General features: G+C 35.1%; 3 protein-coding genes, 1 long non-coding RNA gene and 10 other non-coding genes across 16 annotated transcripts; 2 read left to right on the top strand and 12 right to left on the bottom strand.

The window, feature by feature from the left end:
• The first annotated feature begins 440 nt into the window (after window positions 1-440).
• LOC18034849 lies at window positions 441-10,568 on the top strand. Its single transcript, XR_002904257.1, has 5 exons — window positions 441-622; window positions 2,964-3,070; window positions 3,171-3,239; window positions 4,121-4,200; window positions 10,314-10,568. It is a non-coding gene; the product is annotated as an uncharacterized LOC18034849 (long non-coding RNA).
• TRNAP-AGG lies at window positions 2,979-3,050 on the bottom strand. The gene has a single exon. It is a non-coding gene; the product is annotated as a tRNA-Pro (tRNA).
• On the bottom strand, window positions 3,541-3,612 carry TRNAP-UGG. The gene has a single exon. It is a non-coding gene; the product is annotated as a tRNA-Pro (tRNA).
• On the bottom strand, window positions 6,197-6,268 carry TRNAP-UGG. The gene has a single exon. It is a non-coding gene; the product is annotated as a tRNA-Pro (tRNA).
• Window positions 6,830-6,901, bottom strand: TRNAP-AGG. Its single transcript has one exon. It is a non-coding gene; the product is annotated as a tRNA-Pro (tRNA).
• On the bottom strand, window positions 7,271-7,342 carry TRNAP-UGG. Its single transcript has one exon. It is a non-coding gene; the product is annotated as a tRNA-Pro (tRNA).
• TRNAP-CGG lies at window positions 7,915-7,986 on the bottom strand. Its single transcript has one exon. It is a non-coding gene; the product is annotated as a tRNA-Pro (tRNA).
• Window positions 8,507-8,578, bottom strand: TRNAP-UGG. Its single transcript has one exon. It is a non-coding gene; the product is annotated as a tRNA-Pro (tRNA).
• TRNAP-UGG lies at window positions 8,936-9,007 on the bottom strand. Its single transcript has one exon. It is a non-coding gene; the product is annotated as a tRNA-Pro (tRNA).
• Window positions 10,076-10,147, bottom strand: TRNAP-UGG. Its single transcript has one exon. It is a non-coding gene; the product is annotated as a tRNA-Pro (tRNA).
• A 384-nt stretch (window positions 10,569-10,952) lies between the features above and the next one.
• LOC18034416 lies at window positions 10,953-11,625 on the bottom strand. Its single transcript, XM_006422748.2, has one exon. It carries the CDS (start codon window positions 11,541-11,543, stop codon window positions 10,953-10,955), a length of 591 nt encoding a protein of 196 aa, XP_006422811.1. The 5' UTR covers window positions 11,544-11,625.
• Window positions 11,626-15,340: 3,715 nt separating this feature from the next.
• TRNAP-UGG lies at window positions 15,341-15,412 on the bottom strand. Its single transcript has one exon. It is a non-coding gene; the product is annotated as a tRNA-Pro (tRNA).
• Window positions 15,413-15,989: 577 nt separating this feature from the next.
• Window positions 15,990-17,647, top strand: LOC18035373 (LIM domain-containing protein WLIM1). The gene is made up of 5 exons (XM_006422745.2): window positions 15,990-16,390; window positions 16,485-16,581; window positions 16,671-16,714; window positions 16,860-16,943; window positions 17,085-17,647. Exons 1-5 carry the CDS (start codon window positions 16,250-16,252, stop codon window positions 17,310-17,312), a joined length of 594 nt encoding a protein of 197 aa, XP_006422808.1. The 5' UTR covers window positions 15,990-16,249; the 3' UTR covers window positions 17,313-17,647.
• Window positions 17,648-17,792: 145 nt separating this feature from the next.
• LOC18033607 (myosin-3) lies at window positions 17,793-24,859 on the bottom strand. Of its 3 annotated transcripts, none has more exons than XM_024178918.1 (18): window positions 24,732-24,859; window positions 24,542-24,636; window positions 24,349-24,442; window positions 24,148-24,256; window positions 23,977-24,015; window positions 23,777-23,860; window positions 23,579-23,640; window positions 23,095-23,206; window positions 21,525-21,662; window positions 21,198-21,266; window positions 21,045-21,101; window positions 20,693-20,959; window positions 20,158-20,241; window positions 19,913-20,023; window positions 19,571-19,641; window positions 19,092-19,313; window positions 18,817-18,910; window positions 17,793-18,524 (listed from the first exon to the last, which is right to left on the bottom strand). In XM_024178918.1, the coding sequence occupies exons 2-18, from the start codon at window positions 24,612-24,614 to the stop codon at window positions 18,225-18,227; spliced, it is 1,986 nt and encodes a 661-aa protein (XP_024034686.1). In that variant the 5' UTR covers window positions 24,615-24,636; window positions 24,732-24,859; the 3' UTR covers window positions 17,793-18,224. The 3 variants fall into 3 exon arrangements, with proteins under 3 accessions (XP_024034686.1, XP_006422810.1, XP_024034687.1); XM_006422747.2 differs by having other exon boundaries at window positions 18,068-18,524; window positions 23,095-23,197; XM_024178919.1 differs by lacking the exons at window positions 24,349-24,442; window positions 24,542-24,636; window positions 24,732-24,859 and having other exon boundaries at window positions 18,068-18,524; window positions 24,116-24,205.
• Between the last annotated feature and the right edge of the window lie 1,789 nt (window positions 24,860-26,648).

The following is a 26,648-nucleotide window of genomic DNA, read 5'->3' as shown; positions in this document are numbered from 1 at the left end:
TATCTGAACTTTCTAAATAGTTACTAGAAAATTAGTTTTATATATATGTGCACGTGCGCACACATACACACACACATATATATATATATAGTGTTCTCATCCACTAAAAATGATTGAAGTAAAAGAGAATGGACTTAACTATGGTGCAACGCAACTGTGGTATCATACCACAGCTGCACCTAGCCATTAGATCTAATTACTTAGCCATTGAATCTCTCACAATAATTAAAACTAATAATTAGATACAATTGTAATATGATACTACTATTGCACCATAGTTGGACCCAAAGAGAATATACCAAAGTAGAATCGAATAGGAATGTATGTCTAAATGTTTGCGCATAAAAACTTGGGGGCCTCGTGAAGTGCCACGCTTGCAAAAAATCGCCACATAAAAAGTAGAAGTCACCTTATCGGTCTTCTTACTTTCGACTGTTCTAGTCTCAAGTCTTCGTAAACCACGAGACGAGAGGCTACTCTCTCGGTCCGTTTGGCTTTCGAGAAAAAGAAGGAAAATTAATGAAGAAAAAAGAATCCAAAGCTTCAGTGTTTTTAGCTCATTATTTTCTTTTTCTTTTCTTTTCCTATATTTTCCCGCCTGCCAAACAGAGTCTCAACTCAGGTCAGTAGCTACTTTTACAGCATCCAGAAAAGTTTCATTTTTTTTTTAACTTTCGTTAGTATTACTGTCTCTAAGTGTTTGATTCGAATTAGTTCATATTTACTACTTTTTTTTCTTTTTTTTATAAAAAAGTTTCATTGTTGTTTACTTCTAACTGTTATATTTAATAGGTTATTTTTGCTGCTTATTATGTATTTATGTTATATTGTTTCTACACAAGTTATTCTTTTAAGTTTGCCCCAAAAAAAATAAAAATCAAAGTTGTTATTTTGAAAAAGCATGTGATTGGTGCCTTGCCTGGAGCCATTACAGGTGGTTTAACAGAAACTGATTTTACTTGAAAGTGCTTTGTCGAAAGCACTTTTCAACGCACGCTAAGGTTTTACTACGATGAATAATATTATTCAAAATAGACACACAAAATATGGTTTCAAGCACTTGTAGCTTGCACGTAGACACACACTCACTTAGAGAAATTTTTTTTTGCCCCCCTGACAAACTTTCAATTTTTAGAAAAATAAGTACTGTCAGGTTGACAGATACACTTAAATTCCATAGTTCAAATGGTTGGGACCTCTTGACCCCAAAGTGAGTATCCTACCACCAGACCATGTCCTGATACGGATGCTTACCATGTTTATTGGCTGGTAATACATTTTATTCTACTGTTTTTCTTGATTTTCAGTGAGCCTACTTCAAATAAAAGGTTTCCTGCATAGGATGGTACTCACCTTCGAATTTATCTTATTTGGTATAACTTGCTTGCTGCAGTCTGTACCTGTGGCAGAGTTGCTGTTATCTAACTGATGTGATGAAATCCCAAAATTAGGAGACAAATCAATTAAAAAACAAATTAGTTACTGCTCACATGATTTATAAACTCCTGCTTATCTTTCCTAATCCCAAAATTAGGAGTTGTTCTGGTGTTAGAATATTTGGACTGCTGCATGTAAAGTTATTGTCAATCAGCATACTGGATTCACTCAAATTTTATAGCATTGACTTTGGGATAGGCTGCACATCAGTACCTACAATTATCTAACAAACAAAAAGTTATATGTAGTTAAATATTTTAAACTGTAATGTCAAGAGCCAAAACTCATGGCCATTCCAAGAATCGAACTCGGTACCTCTCCCATCCAAATCAAGAATCATAACACTAGACCGAATGCGCCACTTATTAGTACTTATCTTACTTGATTTTTAAAGTTATCTCAAGGGGATCAACATTTTCTAGTTTTCGGGCTTCTGATGTAATTGTCGTTGTCATATCCCTTTTATTGTTTGGTTTCATTGAAGTTCTATATCGTAATTGCTTAGTTGAGTTTAGGCCAAATAACACAGTTGTATAATTTGAACCCTAAAAGATAAGGGGCATTTCAAGTATCAAACTTGGGATCTCTTTCACCTGAAGTGAGAATCATGTCATAGACCAGATGCTTGATTGTTGATACATGTCATACTTAGGTTTTTATGTATACCATGTTTATAGTTCTCTCATTTGAACTTGTGTTAGAGGATTAACATTTTCTGGTCTCTGATCTCTGCTGTAAATGTGAATAATAAGTTTAAATGAAAAAAGTCATGATAAAATAATACTACACTTCCGAAGTTGTATCCCAACCTTGTCTATCTCATGCATGGTGACATTTATCCATTGGATGGTGTGAGGGATTAGTATGTAATTTGACATCTTTTGAAATTGACACTACAGTAGATGAATGTCACTCAGTACGTAGGATTCAAATATTGGGATACTACTTGAGAAGTGTAGTATTATTTTATCTGACACATATGCATGGCAGAGTTGATCTAGTGTTAAAAGAATTTAGACCACTGTTAACAGAATGCGTGTGGGTGAGCCTACTGGATGTTTATGTAGAAAGCTGATGCACAGAGCCATGTTTTAAAGAATGAAAGAACCTTTTTAGGAGTGGACAGTACAAGTATTCTGCTAGATCTTTTATTGGCCTAAATTCACCTACTTAGTGTAAGAAACATTGACAATTCAGGTCTTTTATTGATTATTCTGGATTGAGTCTTTGGATTTGGTCTCAAAATATACTTGTACTTCATAAGACAGTGGAATTGTGCTCCTTTTCTCTTGTATTGGCACAAGTTTGTGCACTTGCCAAGTTAAGACATCTGTGGTCTCAATGTATACTGTGTATTCATCTTTTGCAATTTATGGGTTAAGAATCTTGTCAGAAAATTAGTACATCTGGACTCGTTGAAATTTTTTAGATTTGCATGTGGGCCAGATTGCAGTGCTACAAAAGTTAGCCTATACTATAAGGAACTTAAATGTTTATGCAAGCTAGTATTTTAAACTGTATTGTAGGAAACCAAAAGAGAAGGGGCATTCCGAGAATTGAACTCGGGACCTCTCGCACCCTAAGCGAGAATCATACCACTAGACCAAATGCCCAATTGTTGATACTTGATCAGGTAAATTTCTATTAACCCACTTTTCCCTCCAGTTGCAGTTACTTTTATTTAATTTATGCCTAGAGTATTGACATTTTCTGATTTGTGGCTTGTGATGCAGTTCATGATGTCATGTTCTAAAAGTTTCCTGCATACTGGGTGGTAGTCTCTCGGGAATTTACCTAATTAAGTATGGCTCATTTCAGTATGTGCCTAAATTTGTGTCAAAGTTTCCATTAATTAACCGATGTGATGAAGTCCCAAAATTAAGAGATTGATCAATTAAAAGACAAATATTTACTGCTGATAAGATTCATAAGCTTGTGCATATCTTTCCCTTAATTTTCTGAAAGTCTAATAGATTGCTTGATAGTTGAACATTTTAAAATTGTAATGTGCATATATTTCTTTAAATTTCTGAAGGGTGTCTTGATAGCTAACTTGCTTGTTGAATATTCTAAACTGTAATGTCAGCAGCCAAAAAAAAGGGGGGGGCATTCCGAGAATCGAACTCGGGACCTCTCGCACCCAAAGCGAGAATCATACCACTAGACCAAATGCCCAACTGATCAATATTGTTATGGTGAAATTATATTGAATAACTTTTCTTGCTGTGCTAACACTAAATTTTCTGGTCTGTGGCTTTTGATGCTGTCATTTTATTATATCCCTGGAGGGTGGGATGTTATTGGCTTTATGGATAAACTAAAAGCCACCAGGGGAAAAAAAATAATAATAAAAAAGTTTCATACTTTATTGTTTTGAATTTATCTTTTTATTGCATGTGGAATCAAAGACTAAAACAATAAAAGAATGGGGCATTCCAGGAAATGAACTCAGGACCTCTCGCACCCAAATCGAGAATCATACCACTAGACCAAATGCTCTTTTCATGACATTAATAATGTTTATTAGTGTCTTATATAGTCTAATACCTTCTGTCCTTGTGCTTATTCTTGATTTTCAGTGAGCTTATCCCAAGAGGATATGGTCAAGAGATTCTAAAATCACAAAGAGGATAGTCAAGTTATGGTCTCTGGCTATTGATGAAATCTTGGTGTCTCTTTGCAGTTGGAGCACAGTGCAAAAGGCATTCAGACCTTTGGATGACTTGAAGTTTGGCTCATATCAGATTATACTGGTTATTTCAGGTACTGTAGTAGATACTCAACTTGATATCAACATCTGCAGGTTTTTCTTTTCTCTTTGGATTCATTGGTAAATAATCTTGTCTATAGTGATGTGATATATCTGGATATGAGTTTGTATTGTAGTTGTGGTTTTAACTTTAGTTCAGATTACTCTCTCACATATTTAGAACTGTAACAAAGGGAACTAAAAACCCTATGAATTAACTGATTTTAGAACCAACGTTGGCTTCCAAGAATAAAACAGATGACATCTTGTACGAGAAAGTGAGAATTATAGTTCTTACTGTGCTTGCTGCCATCACTGAAAAAGTAAACTGAGACTGAGATATGAAAGATTAAACACATTTTGAGATTGTGTGATCGAAAAGAATTCCGACCAGCGCCCCCCCCCCCCCCCCCCCTTTTTTCCCTAGATGTTTTTCACCATCTAAATTGGCCTTATTGTTGATATAAAAAAAAATAAATAAATAAAAGAAAATAAAAAAGTGGAACAAGAAAATAAACCTTGTTTGGTTCAAAGATAGAAACATCTTATATTCTACATATGATTTGAACTCAAGATATCCCACTACGTTTATGCTCCTTTTGCAGCTGATTGATGCTTATGAACTAAATGTTACCTAAATAGTTTCAGTCACCCTTTTTACTTGGAAGCCGCTTGCAACAGTCTCTGACCAAATATTCAATCGGATGTTTTAACAACTAAAAGGTGTAGAAATACTCTTAAATGAGGAGATGTATAAATTAAAAGACTAAACAGTTAGTGGTTAGAAATCCTATATTTTCTTGATGAATCTTTCTTCACAGCTGTTAGATGGTTTTTGTGTTGCTCTGGTGTTAGAAGAATTTAGACTACTGTTTGTGGAATGGGGCATTTAAGCAGAAAGCTGATACTCAATTCCATGTTACCAGTCCTTTTTCTATCATTCAATTGTTTTTCCTCTTTATTGATTAATCTTGATTGAGTCTTTGGATTGTTCGAATCTCCTTCTACATCATGATTAAGTAAACTGTGCTCCTTTTTCTTGAATTGCCACGAGTTAGTGTGATTGGCAAAGTTAAAGGCATGCGTCTTTTCTCTGTTGACTACAAGGTAACAGATTGGATTTTAGTTTTTCTGAAACCATTTTCTCCTATGTATTCATCTGTTTCAATAGGTTAGGAACCTAGTCAGAAAAGAAATATGTCAGACTCGCTAAAAATTTTTAAGTTTTGACTTTGAGCACTCTGCTACAAAATTTGGACTTTAGTATAAGGAACTTAAAATATTATGCAAGTTAGTATTTTAAACTAGAGGCCAAATTGCAGGGGTACTCCGAGAATTGTACTTGGGACCTCTTGCCCCGAGAATCATACCACTAGACCAAATGCCCAATTGTTGATACTTATCGCGGTTAATTTCTGATTATACAATTTTTCCCCTCCAGTTGTGGTTATTTTCATTAAATTTAAGCCTAGAGGATCAACATTTTCTGAACTGTGGCTGCTGATGCAGTTGTTGATCATATGGTCTAAAAGTTGCCTGCATTGGTTGGTAGTTACCCTGGAATTTCTCTTATTAGGTAAGACTTGCTGCAGTCTGTGGCTAAATGTTACATACTGATGTTGTTACATCAAGTTACTGTTTACCTAACTGATGTGGTAAAATCCCAAAACTATGGGATGCATCAGTTGAAAGTCAAAGCAGTTGTGCTCCTAAGATTCATCATCTTGGGCTTATCCTTTCTTTAATTTTCTGAAGGCCTCTTGATGGTGAGTAGATAGCTTTTTAGTTGTTCTGGTATTAGAACATTAAACTAATTGCATGTGAATTTGGTACCAATATGTTAAGTGGATTCCAATACCTTCCCCTCCTTAAAATCAAGGCTTGCTACTTGTTTAACTTTCCATATTAGGTTAGAATATTGTCAGAAACCCTTGTATCTGAATTCATTGAAATTCTATTGTTAGGTTTTAGTTGACTTAGGTTGAAGGTTGATGATTTGAAACCCAAAAAGGGGCATTCCGAGAATCGAACTCGGGACCTCTCGCACCCAAAGCGAGAATCATACCACTAGACCAAATGCCCAGTTTTTGATAACAAACATACTTATTTCCAAATTAATCACATTCTTTTCTTCCAAGCACTGAGGTCTGAGGTTATATTTATTGAAGTTATCTCTAGAGGATCAATATTTTCTAGGCTCTGGCTTCCGATGCAGTGGTTTAGGTCATATCCTTTGTGAAGTTTATTCAAAAGCTTGTAGATGATATATCATTCTATGGATCTCATGAAAGTTCTACGAAATGAGTTTCATAATTCATTTTGGAATTCAACTTAGGACTTTATTTTCAAATTTACTTCGTTTGTGCTTCATTACCATGGGTTAAGTGTGCCTAGCAGTCTGATGTATTTGTTCTGATGACTAAAACTATATACATCAGCTTTAGGGTTTATTGTTCGAATATTTTTGTTTGAGAATCTTCCCGGAAAACTGCTCCGTCTGGATTCATTGAAAAATTATATTGTAGTTGCTAGTTGACTTTAGATCAGATCACACACTTAAATAATTTAAACTTTTAACAAAAAAACTGAAAATGATATTCAAGTATTTAAACGGTCAGTATGGTGTGGAGGACCATAAACTAGGGGGCATTCTGAGAATTGAACTCGGGACCTCTCGCACCCTAAGCAAGAATCATACCACTAGACCAAATGCCCACTTGTTGATAATTAGCAAACTCATTTTGATTAATACCTTTTTTCCCCTCCAAGCATTGAGGTTGTCTTCATCGAACATATGTCTAGACGATCAATATTAATGCTTTGGCTTCTGATGCAGTTGTTGATGTCACATCCCTTATAAAATAGGAAAAGCCTTAATATGATATTGCATTTTGAACAATGTATCTCATGAAACTGTTTGGTTCACATCTTTTGAGATTTATACTAGCCACATCTTAAATATATGTCCATGGATTAGTTTGTTGCACAAGTCAAAGCAGATGTCTTTGCTCTGAGAGCTATTTGGTGACATCCAACAAGTCTAAGTACAGTTCGTCCACATCAAAATAGGAGACCAAAAATCAGGGGGCATTCCGAGAATCGAACTCGGGACCTCTTGCACCCAAAGCGAGAATCATACCACTAGACCAAATGCCCACATGTGGATACCTAACATATTTGATTTCTTATTAGTGCCCCCCCCCCAACAATATTGAACTGCTGAGGATATCTTCATTTAACATATTTTTCTAGTCTCTGGCTTCTGATGCGGTTGTTCACCTTGTATCTCATGAAAATTTTGGATCTCATGTTGAGTCCACAAATGAGATTTATAACTGTTATTGGAAAGTATCTGTGAGTTTGCTTTTCAAATTTATTTCTCTGCTGTGAGACACTGCATCTTGGTTCCTGTATGTTTTATTGCTATGGATTAGTGAGTTTGGCAGATCAAAGCAGATGTCCTTGCCACATGACTACTTGGTTACAGGTATGATGGTAGTCTGCCACCTCGAGATCTATATCTTCATTATTTTCTGTTGTTTGAATTTATTAGCTGAGAATCTTCTTAGAAAATAGCTGTCTAGATTCATTTTTAGTTGCATAGTTGACTTTAGGCCACATCACACACTTGGATAATTTAAACAGTTATACCAATAATAATTAAAAAAATGAAAATTAAAAAATTATTTCAAAAAAATAATGACAATAAAAGTGATATATTACATTAGGGGGCATTCCGAGAATCGAACTCGGGACCTCTCGCACCCGAAGCGAGAATCATACCACTAGACCAAATGCCCAATGGTTGATAGTTGTAATGCTTAGTTTTTTGTTTATACCATTGTTTGCCTCCAAACATTGTAGGTTTTCATTGAAACTTATGTTAGGAGGATTAAGATTTTCTGGTCTCTGCCCTCTGGTGCTGTTTTCATTTTATATGCAGTACATATTTTGGGCAGATTTGCTCCAGGAATACCCTCGGTTGATCCATAATACACATAATGGTTGGTGGATGTTGTCACTGCCTCATTGGGGCATTCAGCCATCATGACTCATGGTGGTGACAGATGTCTACTTTAGACTTGCTGCTCAAATTTACTTCTAAACCATGAGCACTTCATATGTGCTTGCTTGGGTATCATCATTTATGGCTTGGGTATAGTGTATTTGGCAGGTTGCCTTGAAGAGGTTTGTTTTTCCCAATTTATTAGCCGAAGAATCTTGACAAATTTTATTTTGCAGGCCTTGAGGAGACTTTTATTAGAGGTCACTTAATATTTTAACATATAATAACATATAATTTACAAAGCCAAAAAAGAAGGGGCATTCCGAGAATCGAACTCGGGACCTCTCGCACCCAAAGCGAGAATCATACCACTAGACCAAATGCCCACTTGTTGAGATTTATCAAATGATTTCTATTTAATAAGCTTTTTTCACTTTTCTTCCAATCATTGAGGTTATTTTTATTGAGTTATCCCTAGAGGATCAATATTTTATACTTTCTGGCTTCTGATGCAGTTGTTGATGTCATCCATGCAAAAGCCTGTCAATGATATTGAACTGTATCTCATGAAAATTCTGGTTTGCATGTTGATCAGATTTGTACTAGCCAAGTTTACAAATGAGTTTCATAACTCATGCTAGAAATCATCCTTGAATTGATTTTATTTTATAGTTGCTTAGTTGACTTTAGACCACATCACCCAGTTGAATAATTTAAACATGTAACCAAAATAAAAAAATTAAGGGGCATTCCGAGAATCGAACTCGGGACCTCTCGCACCCAAAGCGAGAATCATACCACTAGACCAAATGCCCGCTTGTTATTTGTCATACTATGTTTCTTATTAATACCTTTTCTTTGCTCCTCCACGCATTTAGGGTATCTTCATAGAACCTATGATAAAAAATTTCTAGTCTCCAGTTTCTGAAGCAGTTGTTGATAATTTGGAACATTTTATCTCATGAGAATTTCGGTTCTCATGCAGGAGATTTGCATGAGCCAAGTCCATGAAATATACTCATATCCCATATTTGAAATTATTTTTCCACTTCATGTCGAAATTTGCTTCCGGACTGTCTTTGAGACATTGCATATGTGAGTTCCATTATGCTTTATTGGCATTTCTTGGTAGTATATTGGTTAGGAATCTTTCAAGAAACAACTCTGGTTCCATTCAAAATTCAAATTAAATGTGCTTAGTTGACTTTAGGCCAGATCATGAACTTGTATGTTTTAATGGTTACACAAAAATTAAAAATGATATGTAGAGTGTAAAAATTAAGGGGCATTACTTGGGACCTCTCGCACCCAAAGCGAGAATCATACCACTAGACCAAATGCCCAATGTTTATGGTTGTCGTGTCTAATCTTGTATTTTTGTTATTTTATGTCCATTTTTGTTCCTTCAAGCCTTACAGTTTCTCATTTACCTGAACTTAGGAGGATTAGCATTTTCTGGACCTTGGCTTTGGATGCAATTTTGATGTTGTATCCCTGGTACGGTATATGTGAATGGAAAGAAATTGCATCTGAGATTTTGGATAAAAATTTTGGCAGATTTGCTTGAGGGAAATCTTGATTTGCTGTTTAGCTTCACTTCTACACCATGACCACTCATGTTTTATGGCTCAAGTAATGACTTGGCAAGGTTCTAGTTCATTGAAATTTTATATTGTATGAGTTTAGTTGATTCAAGATAAAAGTTTTGGGAATATTTTAAAATGTAATATATGGAGAATGGAGGAGGGGCATTCCGATAATCGAACTCGGGAGAGGATTTGGCAAGGTTCTAGTTCATTGAAATTTTATATTGTATGAGTTTAGTTGATTCAAGATAAAAGTTTTGGGAATATTTTAAAATGTAATATATGCAGAATGGAGGAGGGGCATTCCGAGAATCGAACTCGGGACCTCTCGCACCCAAAGCGAGAATCATACCACTAGACCAAATGCCCAATTAATTGGCATTTGAAGGCTTAGCTTACTTTTTAATATTTTCGTGTTTTGCTAAATGTTAAGAACTCATCATCTTCTAGTCTGTGCTTTTGATGCTAACATATGCATCACTTGTAAAATCTGTCACATATCAACACTGACAATGACTCATAATTGCTGATGCAGGTATGATCCCAGGTTGCCTTATCAGGATGTCAACATTTGCAACTTGTGTAGAATTTATCATTTTTTGGATCTAAAGGCTTCACATTGTATAGTTTTGAGTTGACTTAAGGGTTTTATGAATTTCTTTATGTGTTTGGTATCAAAAACCACGGCCGTAGGTCTTGGGGTGGTTGGATTGGATCAGATTGGCCGATCCAGTCCACCCATGACAGCTGTATGTATTTGTGAAATACAATTGCTAGCATGTTGAAATCCGACTGCGCATTTTATTGCATGCACATAAAAAATTTACATATATCAGTACTCATTAGTGTTACAGCAATCAATCCACTTTCGTGACTGGCCAAGAATGTGAACGTACCACCAAAACAACTTAAGTAGTACAAAAAGGTTATATTCCTAGGAACTCTAGATTATATATAATAAGGTTAATGTTAAGTTATATGCATGCAACTTACAATCCCCTCACATGAATAGTAAAATTTATGTGAGATGATTGTAAGTTACATGAATGTAACTTAGAAACGCAATCAGATTCTTCCGAAAAAACAAATGAAAAACCTCTAGCTAGGTAGCTAGAGCTAGCAACAAGAAATATGATGTATCAAATGCATGTATGAATAGTTGATGATTAATCTATTACACGCCTCTGGCCAGCATCTCTTGAAACCTCTTGAAAGATGCCAGCTTCTGCAAATGCATCTGTCTATGAAATCTCTTAATGAACAAATCGGCAACATGATCAATCTCTTCTTCCAAGCTGAAATCTTCTCCTTCCTCCTTGGAGTTCCTCACCATATCGATGATCGATCCATTGCCCTCATCTTCAAACTCAAATTCCTCGTCATCAAACAAAGAATGCCTTAGATCCGGGTACTTATCATCATCATCTTCCGCATCTTGCAGCAGCAACTGACTGCAAATGGAGCTGGATTGTGGCTCAGTGACCAGTGCACCAACAGCAGCAGCAGCATTGTATGGAACAATGGCTTTGCTTTGATCACCATCATGAATATTATCCGCATCCTTGTCCGTAGGGTGACCGAGGAGACCATGGATTTTTTTAGAGATTGAACCCACCAAAACCTTCTTACTCTTCATTAAAGAAAACATAATGAGTCGAGCTTTGGCTGCGCTGGTTTTGTTCTTAATGGCCATCGACTTGGATTTAGCTACGGAAGTTAAGAAGCAGAGAACTTGCTTCAGGAAAGCAGAAGCCTTGTTCTTCATTTTCGGCGTATCAGTCGATCAAAGTAGCGTGTTATTACGTTGGAAATGGTTGTAAGAGCACTTGCATGAAGCAATAATGAGGCAGTGTTTGGTGAGTTTATATAGAAAGCGAGGCCGAAAGTAATTTGCTTTTGTTCTGATGGTAGTGGGGTGAAAGTGGGTGCATAACAAGGCGAGCAAACGGAAGCTTCTCAATGCAGCAATCTACTGTATAATACGAGATTGGCTCAAGAAAAGTTATATTAGTAGTTGTTTCTGCTTAAGGTAGTAGGGTTACTTTTGTACTTTAAAAAAATAACCCAGAGAGTAGCCAATTAGGGGTTGCCGCGTACATGGTAACATGTATATAATTAAAGGATAAGACGCACCAGATATGTTTAAAAGCTAGAATAACTTATCAAAATGCAAGTTAAAAGTATTTTAGGCTGTGAGATTTAAAGCTGCAAGAAAAAAAAGCAAGTGATGGATGAATAAAGTTACGATTCCTAGCTCCATTACTTGGCTATTTCACATAGCAGCTTCGTTTATTTATTTACTATTCATTGCATTGTTTCCTTTTTCTCTCTGAACTTTTTGGTACGGTGCTGTAAGTGCAGTGCAAAATTTATATGAGAAACAATTTTATACTAACGTTACGTGCACAGTTGAGACTTGAGAATACACAGTTACGTACATGTAAAGCGTAAGTAGTGGTTTTGTTACTTTTTAAAGTTTGACATATATTAAACCGTGCTAAGCTATGTAAGTATGTATGCATATGCTTATGTGAAAGTTTTACGAGTAGAAATTTGCAGGTATTGTATGTATTCAGAAATTTTATTAATAAATTCTACGTGAAATGAATTTTACTCATGCTGAAGAAAGATAGGCATAGGCTCCCTGTAAGGTTAATAAAGGAAGATGCTCGTCCCAACATGCTTGTTCTTAATAATTTGAAAAGTGGAGAGCACTGTATATTATCTAATCTTAATTAACAAAAAGCTTAACTAGCCATGTGTGTGTTAATAAAAATATTGTTTTAATATTTTGATAAATAGAGTTAAGATTGAATGGCATTAGGAGGTATTAAGTCAGAAAAAGGGGTTTCTAATTTATTTTATGAGTAATGCTATATTTAATTAGTTGGGATACTAAATTTGTATCTCAACTAATATGTCATCAATAGAATTTCACCATTTAAATAAGACTTGATAGCTAATTATCACTTGAGTCAATTAAATAAAGCAATAACAATTAGGATATAAATTAAGTATCCCGAATAAGTAAAGTATAGCATTGTCGTTATTTTATTATGTTTAAATAAATTAAGAACTTAGAGTCTACGAGAAAATTCTGAGTGGACTAGCTCGAGACAACCCTCAGCAATCTTTGCTTATCGACTTTATTATTAACTATCATTAATGTGTTAGTCTTGCAACACTAACTAACGAGTATATAATGTGTCCTAACTATGTAAGTATAACATTACTCTTCAGAAAAAGTGACCCTGAAACTAGCTTGTAATCAAATATACTAATTTCTTTTTTTTTTTTCAGTTTTCAATTCTTTATCTAGATATATAGTATACCACAGCCAAATCCCATTAACAGTTTCGAGTAGATTAAGAACACATAAAATATGACAAATCTAAATATATCTATGATATTGTTTTGCGTTATGTATTTGTTACCAAGCTTCATCAATATATACCCAATTTTTATTTGTTATCAACAAATACATACATATATTTGATAAACATGTATAATATTTTAAGTATGTAAATTACTGCAATTACCCGCCAAGTTCTATTCACAAAAATTTAACTCAAAAATTTAACTGAGGATGCTTAGATCTTGTTCAATTACATATGTGTAATTTGTTACATCTTCTACAACTTATCTTCTTGGGCCCCTAACGAAATTTAATACATTTGCAGAAAAACAACCAAAAAAAAAAAAAAGAGTCTATTGTTTTAAATTAAATTCTGTGCCTCGTTTTAATAGATATAGCAAACAAGGGTTGCCTGGTGTATTACAATGAAACCCGAAAAGAGTTTTAATTTTATTTTTTTACTTTTCCATCCGTCTTGAAGCTGAAAAGAAGCTTTGAACTTCACAATGAACATGCCCTCCATACGAAGAAACAAAAAAATTATAATAATAAGAGAAATTATTATTATACTACCTTTTTTTATCTTATTTTCATTCAACTACCACAAAATTTTAATATATTCATCCTCAATTAGTTTATTATTTCTGTTAATTAATTTCGGTTGTTTCTATGAGAGCCGATAATATACTATTTTAATATAACTTCTCTTCTTAATTTAAAGGAAAGAATCCAATACTTTTTCAGTCAATCAAAAAAGCAAGGACGACTTGCTGTTAAATCAACTAAATTATTAAACAAGTTGATGTCTGTTTAAGTTAATAACTTTGTTTAAAAGTTGATGGCATCTAATCAAATATTTGGTTGAAATATAAGTTTATTTTTCCCAAAAAGCGAATCATGAGATGCTTCAGCTACTAATCTTAGGCTCTTAAGTGTTGATTCAAGATGAGCCACGGCCTCAATCCTTAACTTTTTTTTTTTAATTAAAGGAGAATATTGACACTTTTCTCCCAATGTTTTTTGTTTAACCATTTATTTTCTTTATAATTTTCATAATACTCCAATATTCTCATCACGTCAAAATTCTAAATAAAAAAGGGATTGTTTGCTGAAAGTTTTAGTATCAAGGAAATGATAAATTATTATAAAAACCATAAGATTAAGTGGTAAAATTAAAAAATTATAGGGAGGAAATTGCGTCCTCAAATATTTTGTTTGATTGTATAATTTATAATTTTCAAAATAACAAAGTACTATTTTTTTTTTTTCTTTTAGGTTATAGTTTAATGGATTTCAACCTCAAAATCTCCTGTTTCCACTCAAGAAACTAAATAAAGGATTCAGTGACAAACCCCCATATCTCTTGCACAAAGTGATGCATGATAAAAACAAATGATTGAATGAGAATATCCATTCGCCATGCCATTTATTTATATTATTTTGTACTTAATTTAACTGAGATGTCATGTCAATTTGTTAAAAAATAAAATTATGAAAGAGTTAGTGGTCATTTAAGTTATATTGACTTGAAGATGTTGATTGCAGCCATTTCTCAATGAGATGGAATATTTTGATGGTGGCATCAGATGTCTGCATGTGGCCAGCGATCTCCAAAGCATCACTGATTGTTCATTGCAATCGGATCTTACTTTACATATGATTTTATTATTCCTTGAATATAATATGAACTTTGAGTGTAGTTTAGATGTGAAAATTGAGTAAAACGCATGGAGGATAAATGGGGCGTTCCGAGAATGGAACTCGGGGGCTTGTAAGTATGTGCTTATGTAGGTGCCTTGTTAGCATTCATTCATATGCCTTTCCTCTTCGTTGTTATTGGTGAAAAATGGCATGCTTTTCCTCTTCTTTGCTATTGATGGAGAATGTCATGCTACATGCGTAAAGAGGTTGTGAGTATGTGCACATGTAGGCGGTTTATTAACATGCTTTTCCTCTTTGTTATTGGTGGAGAATGTCATGCTACACGTTTATACTTTATAGGCCTTGTAAGTATGCCTAAGCAGTATACTTTCGTGCCTGGATGGTTCAGTCATTTTTTTCACAGAGAGTTATTGTACTACTACTTATGTTCTTCATAATAAAAAATTTCTATCGAGTCTGAGTAAAAAAAATCATCTACTAAGTGTGAGGAAGAAGAAAATATGTGTAGATTTAGAAGTTTTGAGTAAAATGCATGGAGGATAAATGGGGCATTCCGAGAATCGAACTCGGGACCTCTCGCACCCAAAGCGAGAATCATACCACTAGACCAAATGCCCGGTTGTCGTTACTGCTACATTTGTATATTGATACTACAATTTCTTCATGGAAATACTATAAAACCTCGAACATAATTTCGTTCTGATAGTGTACAGCTCACCAATTAAAAACGACGTTCATTAATAATTATGTTGTAGCTTTTAAATAGAATATTTTGATGGATGGTTTTACCAAATGGGAAGATAATTGATCTAACTAATTACTTGACTATGAGATTGATAAGTGGGCCAACTGATTTCATTGGCAGTTTGGCACCTAAAATCTCATTGATCATGCAGCAGCTAATAGAAAACCATTATTACAGCAAAGCAAAAGCAACCAACTAGGAATACAGCTAAGCCCTTCATGATGAAATTCTGCTGCCTTGAGGTCCACCACTCTTGACAAAAGGAAAAGGCTCATCCTTATTGATCTTCCACATGTTAAATAATTGTCCCTAGAGATTTTTATCTTAAATTTCATACAAATTTAAATTGTATTTAAAAGCATTTGGTAAGAGAAATTGCTTTTGAAATAGAAAGTAAAAAACTTTTTGTTTCTCTTAAAAAAAATTAGTATAGTTGCAGCACTGCGGCTCCTATTGAGATTGCTTTAAATTCGGACAAAATGATAGCGATAAGTTGCCAGGCCATTCCTATCAATCATTTCTATAAATTCACTTACAAGTTACCCGTAATTCACTGTAATTCCACTGGTTTTTTCCCCTCACATTTTGGTTTCTTTTTTTCTCCTCATTATCATCAATAAAACACAAAAAAAGAAGAAGTTGCTTCTCTTAATATAATAAATCTGAGGTTCGGTTGGACCGGAAGCTAGCTAGCTAGCAAGCAGCAGCCATGGCATCACCCTTTGGAGGAACCCAACAAAAATGCATGGCCTGTGACAAAACTGTGTACCTTGTTGATAAGTTGACGGCCGATAATCGGGTCTATCACAAAGCTTGCTTCCGGTGCCACCATTGCAAAGGAACCCTCAAGGTATATGCATGGAAACCAAACCCTTTAAAAGTATTTGCTCTTTCTTTCTTTAAAGCCAATGTTGAGCATGTGTTGATGTTACATTAATTTGCAGCTCAGCAACTTCAATTCCTTTGAGGGGGTCCTGTATTGCAGGCCTCACTTTGATCAGCTCTTCAAGAGAACTGGCAGCCTGGAGAAGAGTTTTGAAGGTATAAAACCAATTTATATTATAAATTTATGAACTCCCTTTATGGTGAATTTGATCTGACACATAATTGCCTCTTGTGTATTCTTTCAGGAACACCAAAGATTGTGAAACCTGAAAAGCTCGTTGAAAATGAGGTACCCTTCATAACTATATTCTCGAAATAAAGCAATGTGTAGATCGTCACATTAGATTCTTTTAAGCACATTTATTTATGTCAAGTGATCATAATTGTTTCAACTGCTCCATTGTAACCTGTATTCATTAAATCTCATCTAACAGAATGCACAGAAAGTCTCCAACAAGTTTGTGGGCACCAGAGATAAATGTGTGGGATGCGATAGGACTGTTTATCCAACTGAGAAGGTAACAAACATTCATGCATTTGCCCAACATTCAAACGGGTTTGATACGATTTTAACCATATTGAATGAATAAACAAAGCAGCTTCTGATTCTAATAATTGCCGGTGTTTTATGTGATACATACATACATACATATATATAGGTTTCTGTAAATGGCGCCGCATATCATAGGAGCTGCTTCAAGTGCAGCCATGGAGGTTGCACCATCAGCCCATCAAATTATATTGCCCATGAGGGGAAACTCTACTGCAAGCATCATCACATACAACTCTTCAGGGAGAAAGGAAACTACAGCCAGCTTGAGAGTGATCTTGAGAAGAGTCAAATCTCTGAGAAGCCAACTCCTGTCCAAATTGCTGCCGAATCATAACTTCAAGTGGATTTTTTTATTATTATTATTTGTAGTATTTTGTGCGTAAATCGTACTCATTTCTGAACTTTGTTGTTGGTGTTTGATCCAATTACGATTTGTGGCACTGATGTATTTCCTTTGAGGTTTGAGTGTGCTTGAAATAAGTGTTGGCCCAGATTGTTACGACATTTGCTGCTCATGATAAGAATCAAAGAGGCGCCCATTTTGTTCGTTTGTTTCATTTTTACTCGTGAGAGGGGTTTTCACATCAAACCTTTTCAACTATTCCAAGAAATTTTACCACTTCGAGCAAACCAGCACCCACAGGCGATACAACTTTCTTGTCTTGTAACCTAATTACAAACAAGGAACGTCAACTATATTTTCTTCGCAGGATTCGAACACACCCAAAATGCTGCAAAACTACTGATCAAAATGCATTTCAGGCAAAACGTAGGGAGCTTTAACACTCAGATTAGAAGGACAAAATAAAGATACTTACAAATCAAATAAACAGAAGACATTTGGAACTTGAGCTTCTGCACCATAATATCAAATATATTAAACCAATTAAGGTATCGCTCACTGTACAAGTAACTAGTAAATTGCCATACCCATGTGTGTGTCCCAGGGATTCAAATCCCAAGTACTCCCTCATAATAGATTTGAAATTTAAGGCGACAAATCAAATGTGAAAACACACTTCCAGGCCTCACAATGGCAAATACTGCACCCATGTTTCATGCCGGCCCATTCTACCGCTGCACAAAATCTTCCACTTGAACCGGCAAATTTTCATTTCACCCAGGCTACTAACATAATGTACAAGAAATGATAAACTTCAAAACCTCAACTGGGGCAAAAGAATAAACAAACCGGAAAAAGTATATTCACAAATCCGAGCATAGGGAGTTCAAACCAGCTTCCACTTCAGGAATTCTCCTTGGTTGTGCTGTCCTTCAAGATCTGAGCTGCGAGTATTAGGAGCTCCACCATCTCAAATCCCGCAGCAGAAACTGAATCCATCTTTTCATTGCTAGAGTCTCCATGAATATCGCCTGACTCACTGTCCGTATTTTCATTGATTGATCCATCATCTGACTCAGCTATCCAACTAACAGGTAGGGAGCTTCCAAGGGCAGTCTTTACAAGTTTTGCCTCGGTAATGATATCATCAAGAGTTTCAGACATGCTAGCAATTGTATCTTCAGAAGTAGCTAACTCTTTCACCTGTAAATTCAACAAAAGCATTCAAAACAAAATTGACAATACAAGAAATAAGCGAGATATTGCTAATAAGCACAGGCAGATCAGATACTCATAAAAGAGATACCATGCTTGCTAAACATTACAATAATGGCACTTTCACTATATAATAGCTGAAAACCAGGACTATAAATTTAAAAAGAAAAAAGAATAACTCAACTTGATCGCTATTTTAAGCCCCAACCATGAATAAAATGGAGATGAATATCCCACGTGTTAGAGAAATAATTTTTCACAACGTGACAATAGAACCTACCTTGGAAAGTGAGAGACGAAGTCTATGAATTGAAGAGATCAGATGATCCATATTTTCCAAGCTCTCTTTGAGGGTTGCATTTTCAATCCTCATTCTGAGAAGCAAATATTACAATAACAATCATATGAGAAACAGAAGAAGGGAAGGAACAATCTATATTAAAGTAATTTGTTGTCGCATGTTCGCACACAAAATAAGGAACATCCTATGCATGAATATGAAAACTATATAAAGTTTCTGCGAATCAAAGGAATATCAGAAGTTGTTTCACCAACCTGGCAAAATCTATACTATTGGACCTTCTGGTGCTGAACCCTTCACGGGTATTTAGGTCTGCTTGACCGTCATTTCCACTGAAATCTAGTGTGCCAATCCAACGTCTCAGATTTGTTTTCTTCAGCAGGTTTCTTAATCTTCCATCTCTTTCAGGAATCACAATTCTTTTTTCTCCATTTCCAGCCAAAACTTTTTCTTCTTTCATCTCATTAAAGATTTTCCTACCACCATGTAATGGTCTGATTAGTGGTACTTTTGATAATCCATTAGAAAGAAAACCAAGCATCAAACTCCTCTTAAAGTTTCACAGAAACAGTATTATCAATAAAGAACGTAAACGTCCATTCATTAACAAACACAAAGCATGAGGGTGAAAAATATATAAATATATCAAGAAAAATATGTTAGCTCCTACATGAAATTTACAGAGCATCAAGTCAAACTGATAATTCAGTGGAAATAGAAATAGGAGTCATACTCTTGTAGTAACTGATAATCCTGCTTTAACTGCGCCAACTCCATGAGAGCTTTTACCTTTTCAGTAGTAACCTGAAACGTCAAAACATTCATCTCCATCAATAAAATTTTCAACCAACAAACTTATTAAAAGTCGGATATTCTTATTCAAACAACGTTATCGTCCAACAAAAGCAACAAGCAATTCCACTATCAGATAAGGGTACAAGCATACAGCTATAGCTATGCTTCATGTCATACAAAATGCAAGTGATTTTGAAAATCTCAAGAGGGATTTTTTCTATGTCATCAAGTGCTGTTGTAAAATCTCAAGTAAATGTGTGTAGTCAAACCATCAAATTACTTGAAATAAGTTTCTCTGAAGCTCTTCTATCTTCTTCTGAAGAGCTGAATTCACATTTCTCTCCAGTAAATGTCTTTCTTCCTGCTGTGACAAAAGCAATAATGCTGCAACCTGGCAAAGAGACCACAATTTCAGCAACAGTAGTATAAACGACAACATTCTAGTTTTGCTCAAAAGAAACTTGAAAAGAAAAATGTACAAACACAAAGGGGATAAATAACTGAAAAAACAAAAGTACACAAAACCTTCTCTTGCAGCGCCTGTGCAAGGGTTTCGGAGGCTTCACCCTTTCTATCAGCTTCAATGTCACAATAAGCAGGATCATTTCTCTGCAATAGATAAAGGAGAATTTGGTGATAAAACTTAAGCAAGTGCATACATGGACAAATGCAAACATGCATTTGGTCCAAAACTTCAAGAAAGCCATTTCCCTCATAGCAGTATATCATGATTCCTCTAATTCAAAAATCCACCAACCTCAGGGTTTTTCTTCAATAAAACTTAAAAAAGAAAAATGCTATAGATCAGTAAAAGTCCATTTAGCTGAAAGCTTTATTTAAGTTTCACTTAAAGCCTTATATCATCAAAGGAATTTACACTCTTGCAAGTTTGTGGCACATAAGCTCAGGCATTAAGAGAATTAATCAACTTGCAATTAAAGTCTCACAGAAGTAATCTAGTTTAAAGTCAATCTCCTTACAAGCAGAAGGAAAACTAACATAAAATACATGTGAGAGAGAGAAATTAGAAGTTTACAGCTGAGGCCACTAGTAAACATACCTGAGATACTAAGTTGGTGTCAGCATCATTATTTATATGTACATCTCGACATTCAAATTCATCTAGTTTAGTCTCTCTCTGATAAGTCCCTGTATTCTGTCCTCTGATAACATCATCACAATGCTGGGTCTTTTCTTCAATCACATCACTAATTGACTTAATATGGGATCTTCCTTCTTCAAGTGAATTAACAACATGCACCCTAAGCTGAGAATGGCAGAGACGTAACTCTGCAATCGCATTGCTAATGAATTTGTCTGAATGGATCTGCATGCAAGTAAATAAGATCAAAACGCTTAGCAAATGAGAGTTGGGATAACATTTTTATATCTTGAGGAATTAAAGAACTCACTATCTTCTTTTCCAATTCACGAACACTCTTCTTCAAATGATTTTCGATTTCCAAACCCTAGATTCCACAATAACATCCACATCTGATTTATATGCAATAGAATATATGCTTTTTATACAGAGAAGCAAACATGAGTCAAGACCAAATCCATACCATACGTAATTTACTTTGCAGATTCTCCACAGAGCTCCTTGTCTTCTCCAGCTCATCTTCCAATGCACTCTGTCTGAAGCAAAGTTATTCATGATTGTAGAAAACAAAATCTCAATCTTATTAAAATTTCAATTTCAAAAGCTAGACTTACCAAAATATTTAAGAATGTCATTACATTCATCATAGCAAGTTTGGCAAAAAATTCAAGATGTCATCATATTGAACATCTAAACAATAATATCCATGTAAATTACCTTGTAAGAGACGTGCACATTTGTCAAGAAAGAGACAGAGATAAGAGTGAAATGTAAGTGAGATAAAACTTACTATGTATTTAGAGGTTGAAGTATCATTGAAACTCCACATTTCTGCAGAATCAAGCAACAGACATGCACATTTATCTTCCCAACTAGTTTCCAGTACCTCAAGAGACTGTTGCCTGATCTCATAGAATTTATTAATAACCTGTTTTAACAGACCAATATAAGAGAAAAACCCAGTAAGTACTAAAGAAATATAGATTGGAAGAAAGGAAGTTTCAAGAAAGATTCCAGAATAAGCATCTAATGCATGTTAGAGTTTTTTCCCAACAGAAACAGTATGACAATAGCGACCCAAAAAAAAAATTGCGGAAAGCATAGTTAGCCTGATTCAGTTAAATATTGAAAAATATACAATTGCTTTAGTTGCTACAATTATGTGCAAACATGCACCATTGATGGCTTGAAAAAGCCAAAATGCACCTCTCTTATCACATATCTTGTATCTCTTTCAGTACCAATTGCAATTGCAAGTATCCTTTTTTACCACATAAATATGGAAAAGCTCTGGATCAGAGATTCAAATGCAATTTTCATCCTACTTGTAATGCAAAGTAAAAGGACCATAACAATTGTAGCATTTTGCAAAAATTACTAAACAAATCAACAGATAGCCCCAATCTCCTGCTCCATCTTCAAGCCACAAAAATACATTGTTCTTTCAAGATCATAACAATCACAATCATACTTCCAAATTGCTAATACTTCATATGAAATGCTTAAATTTTCGAGAGAGGAAAATCCAATTCACTTTTCTTCAATGAAATACTCCAGGTAGTTCATCAATCCAGGTCTAAAATCCTCGAAAAGAGGCATGAATTAAGTGATCTTGAGACATACATCAACAGTCAACCTAGAAGGACGTGATCCCAAATTGTAATGTCATTATGTTGCTTTTCTTTGTCTAAACAATCATTGGATAGAGTCACTGGTTCATTAATCTCTGTCTGAATAAGAAAGCAGAAACACTGATATAAGAAGAGGAAAGAGGAAAGAGGAAAGAAGAAGGAAGAAAGTAGTCATGAAACGTACAACTCTACTAGGTCAAGATATTGCCCAGCTCTTGTTTGCACCACTATATTTATTTCAATATTGGTTGAATTACACCCACATACAAGAACATCCCTGTCCTTATGTGGTACAGTCGAATATTTGGTATGATTTGGCAGTTCCTTAGGAGTTTTAACAAAGACAATATTTTGACAATTTATCATTAATATTGGTCCATTTGGAAAAGATACTGATCAGGTATTTAATTAGAGAAAACAAGAATGATACTTTTCTTCAAACTGACTCAGAAAATGGACATATACAGGCAGTCAACCAGCACCTTCTGATTTTCCAATAACTGGATATTCAGCCCATTGTGTTTAAAAAAATAAAATAAAACATTGGGAGAAAAAAGAAAGTCTATCAATGATATTCAAATCAAATTATTTCCTACAAAAGAATATCACCATTAATCTGAGCGTCTTGACATTACCTAAGTAGTAACAAAATAAGAGGATCGACTCAGAAAGAGACCAATAAAGAATTTGATTCTCTTGCCAATGAAAAAAAAAACCCTAGATTATTACCTCCTTGAAGTTTTCATTCAGCTCTTCTTGTTTTTCTAAATCAAACCGCAGTGTAGCATTTTGTTTCTTCAGTTCAATATTTTCTGAGGACAGCTCTTCCAACCTGTACAAACTTAATTCAGCTTAAGGGATATTCGAACAACAGAAGAAACCAAAAAAAAAAAAAAAAGTTAACAAACAGCAATTATAAAATTAGCGTCCAAATCCCTTAATTAATTCCACACACAATTAAGTCCTTCAAAAGTAAGATAGATACATCATAGTAAAACAATAACAAGTTGAAGCTCATTAAGAGAAAAGAACAAAATTGTCTGAGAAAAAGTTGGAGCAATCCAACTTTGGTCCCATGGAAAATATCCTCATAACTTCGGACTGGAAAATAGATACCAAAACATGACAAATTAACCAAGCTATAGGAAATATTTACTACAAGCGATCGCAAGAACTTAATGAACGCTCCATAGATATAAGGTCTTCAAGATACCTTGTCTGGAATTCATTAAATTTCTGAGACATGAGCTCCTCCTTCTCCTTAGCCTTCTCAGCCTGTCACCAGCAAACTAACATCTTCAAAGCACTTAAAATATTAAACCCAGGACAGCACATACAAATGTTTATACATAGATCTTCCTATGAGTTCATCAATTAACAAAAGAACTTAAAAGAAAATGACTGCCACAACCTCCATTACTGAATTATCCCGCTCTGCAAAAGCAGCTGCCATGCAGCCTTGAAAAAATTTAACCTGCTTTTCTGCTTCCATGTTCTGGAACCAAAATAAAATCAAACTACAATTCAAATCATTCCCATCACAACATGTAAAAACATTTCAGTTATAAATCAATTAAAACTTGATGAAATAAAAAAGGGAAAAATGCTAACCTTTATCACCTCCGCAGCATGTAAATCCGCCAGCTGGCCCTATAAACACCAAAAGAAAACAAATCACATAATAAGCCCACAAAAAAAAAAAAAAATTTGCCATAGTGAAATTAAATGACAGAAAGTTGAAATTTTCTACTTTAATTCGATAGGCAAGTTGAAATTTTCTACTTTAATTCGATAGGCCTCTGAAAGCTCCTCTTGAAGATTTGAATTCTCTCGGGCACAAGCAGCTATCTTCTTTTTCAAATTTTCAATTTCCTGCTCCAAACCAGCTGTCCTGGTAGGGCATTAATTCGGATACAATCAGTCAGAAATGATGATGATGATAATAATAATAATAAGAATAATAAATAAATAAATAAATAATACCTTTGGAAATGCATACGAGTGGCGACAGCAAGGTAACTAGGTCCAGCTTGCTGCATACACAACTGCTCAATATCTTTGCGTAATTCATCACGCTCTGCAAAACAAAAATAAAATTCAAATCGTTTCATTTAGTTATTTATACACATAAAAAATATAACATTTGATTTATTTATAAAAGTGAAATCCATCGTACCGTGTTCAAGTTGTTGGATGCGAGCCATCAAAGCCTCGCTTTCGTTTTCTTTCTCCTTTGAATTTTCATCCATCGCCGAAAAAGAGATTATCTTACTGAAACCAAAAAAAAAAAAATGAATAAATACTGATTTGAAAGTTTAGAAATGAAATACTTCATCATTTACACGAAAAAAAATCGAGGAGGGTACCTGAAATTTGACGAAAATTGTGAAATGGAGGACCGACGACTGGCTTAAGCAGAAGCGAATTGAATTCGAGGGCAAAAGGGGAAATAAAACTTTTAAAAAAATTTTTTTTTCTGTTTTGTTTTGCATAGTACTGTTGATACCTGAACCCCCCTCAGTATTTATGAGCAGCCCCCAATAATTAACTTTATATTTTTTCTTATATTGTTTTAAGATAAAGTTGCGTTCATACCTTATTGGTATAGTTTATGTAATAGTCACAAGTATTTATTTAATTTTATAAGTTTTTATAAAAAAATTTGTTGGTATTTGATTTTTTTAGTAGGGTTTTTGAAACTTAAATAAGACATTTGTCTCTATTAATAAAAGCTCAAATTTTAAACTTTTGAAAATAGAGGTTGAATTTTTTTAATTTTATGGTATCAGAGCCACCGTCCCTCTCATTTTTCCAAAGTGGTATCATTTATGTCTTTATTCCTGCCTTGATCTTTAGACTTCAGGCGCAGAGAGAACTTCTCATTCATGGCTTCCACTTTATCTTCCCCTCATGTTACTCTCTCCTCTACTCTTTCTTTGCCTCGCTCTTGCACTTCTCATACCACCCATAAGATTAAAAACCTTGCAGAATACTCATATATCCCTGAATCAACCCAAATCAGTGAGTCTTCCTATCCTCTTATTAGCCCTTATCAGTTGTACAAACGACCTAGCTCCTTTACCCGCAGTATCCGCACCCTTATCTCTACCAGACGCCCTCAACCTAAAGAATATATCCAGTCTTCCCGCCTGGATCAGTGTGCTCTTCAAGCCACCTCTGCTGAGCAATATGTCACTATGGAGTTTCCCTCCGAGTTACTTTCCAACTGGAAAAGAGAAGGCTACACTCACCTCCATCTTGGAGGCATCAGATTAATCTTTACCCTTTACGGGAGAAAAGGATTACCGGTTACAGCACGCCTTGCTATGCTTGATACCCGGTTTAAACAGTACCAAGATGCTGTTATTGGCACTGTCCTCACAACTCTCCATGCCGGTAGTGTTTTACTCACCTTCTATCTCAACTTTAATCTTTCCCTTCAAGACCCTAATTTGCCCACAACATTGAAAGTCCAAGTTCAGATACAAGGTGCTGAACAAATTTCTTCTGCCAAAATTGCCACCTTACATCACCAACTGGTCTATAGGCTTCAAAATCATGCCTTAGATCTACCCACTCATGACCATCATTCTGATACCCTCATGGTCTTAGCCGAATCTGACCAGATCCCAACCATCATCCAGATCTTAAGACAAATTCCCCCGTCATGAGCTCATCAAGCTTATGCCTCTTGAATGGATCTCCAATTATGAACAGTTCCATAACAATACAGCTCTAATTCAGACCTCTGAAAGCATGTTCGAAAGACGCCAAGATGGAACAGTCCGAATGACTTTTAAACCACCTTCAAGTGCTCCATAAGAGCCTCATCGGCTCTCCTTTACCTATTCTTCAATGATCACAGCTGTTCAGACAGCCCAAGAAGATCTGCCTGTTACAGGGTTCAATTCTGAAGGTTACCATGTTTATACAGCCAAGCACAATGGTCATTTCCTATGGGATGCCCCTGGTTCGGGCATGTGTGACCCAAATTGTCCCTGCTAGGATGATTGAGAAAAAGATGACGATTATGCCACCACAAGGAAAAAGAAACCCAAAAAGAAAAAACCTTCAGTTTCTTGCCACTACTATGATCCCAAACCACGGCAAGCTCCTCCACCTCCACCAACTCCATTACCCTTTTACAAAAAAGAACTCAAATGGATTACAAAGCATTGCAAATACGAGATTCCATCACCAATCTCAAATCTCACACCACCACTGGCTTGTATGATGTTCTCATCTACTTCAACCGACTATTCTTCCTCTTTTCCTCCTTTAGA

The sequence above is a fragment of the Citrus clementina genome, unplaced genomic scaffold, assembly GCF_000493195.1.
Source record: "Citrus clementina cultivar Clemenules unplaced genomic scaffold, Citrus_clementina_v1.0 scaffold_8, whole genome shotgun sequence".
Lineage (NCBI taxonomy): Eukaryota > Viridiplantae > Streptophyta > Magnoliopsida > Sapindales > Rutaceae > Citrus > Citrus x clementina.
Note: the sequence above shows the minus strand (reverse complement) of the source record. Positions and strands in the feature narration are given on the sequence as shown.

Bases quoted from the DNA above. Each gene is read 5' to 3' on its own strand.
- LOC18035373 (XM_006422745.2), top strand. From the start codon at position 16,250: ATGGCATCACCCTTTGGAGGAACCCAACAAAAATGCATGGCCTGTGAC. The intron at 16,391-16,484 runs GTATATGCATGG...ATTAATTTGCAG, and splicing joins ATTGCAAAGGAACCCTCAAG to CTCAGCAACTTCAATTCCTT. The intron at 16,582-16,670 runs GTATAAAACCAA...GTATTCTTTCAG, and splicing joins CCTGGAGAAGAGTTTTGAAG to GAACACCAAAGATTGTGAAA.
- LOC18034416 (XM_006422748.2), bottom strand. From the start codon at position 11,543: ATGAAGAACAAGGCTTCTGCTTTCCTGAAGCAAGTTCTCTGCTTCTTA.
- LOC18033607 (XM_024178918.1), bottom strand. From the start codon at position 24,614: ATGGATGAAAATTCAAAGGAGAAAGAAAACGAAAGCGAGGCTTTGATG. The intron at 24,016-24,147 runs GTAGAAAATTTC...TGGTGTTTATAG, and splicing joins CAGAGGCCTATCGAATTAAA to GGCCAGCTGGCGGATTTACA. The intron at 18,911-19,091 runs GTTGGTGAAACA...TTTGCTTCTCAG, and splicing joins AATAGTATAGATTTTGCCAG to AATGAGGATTGAAAATGCAA.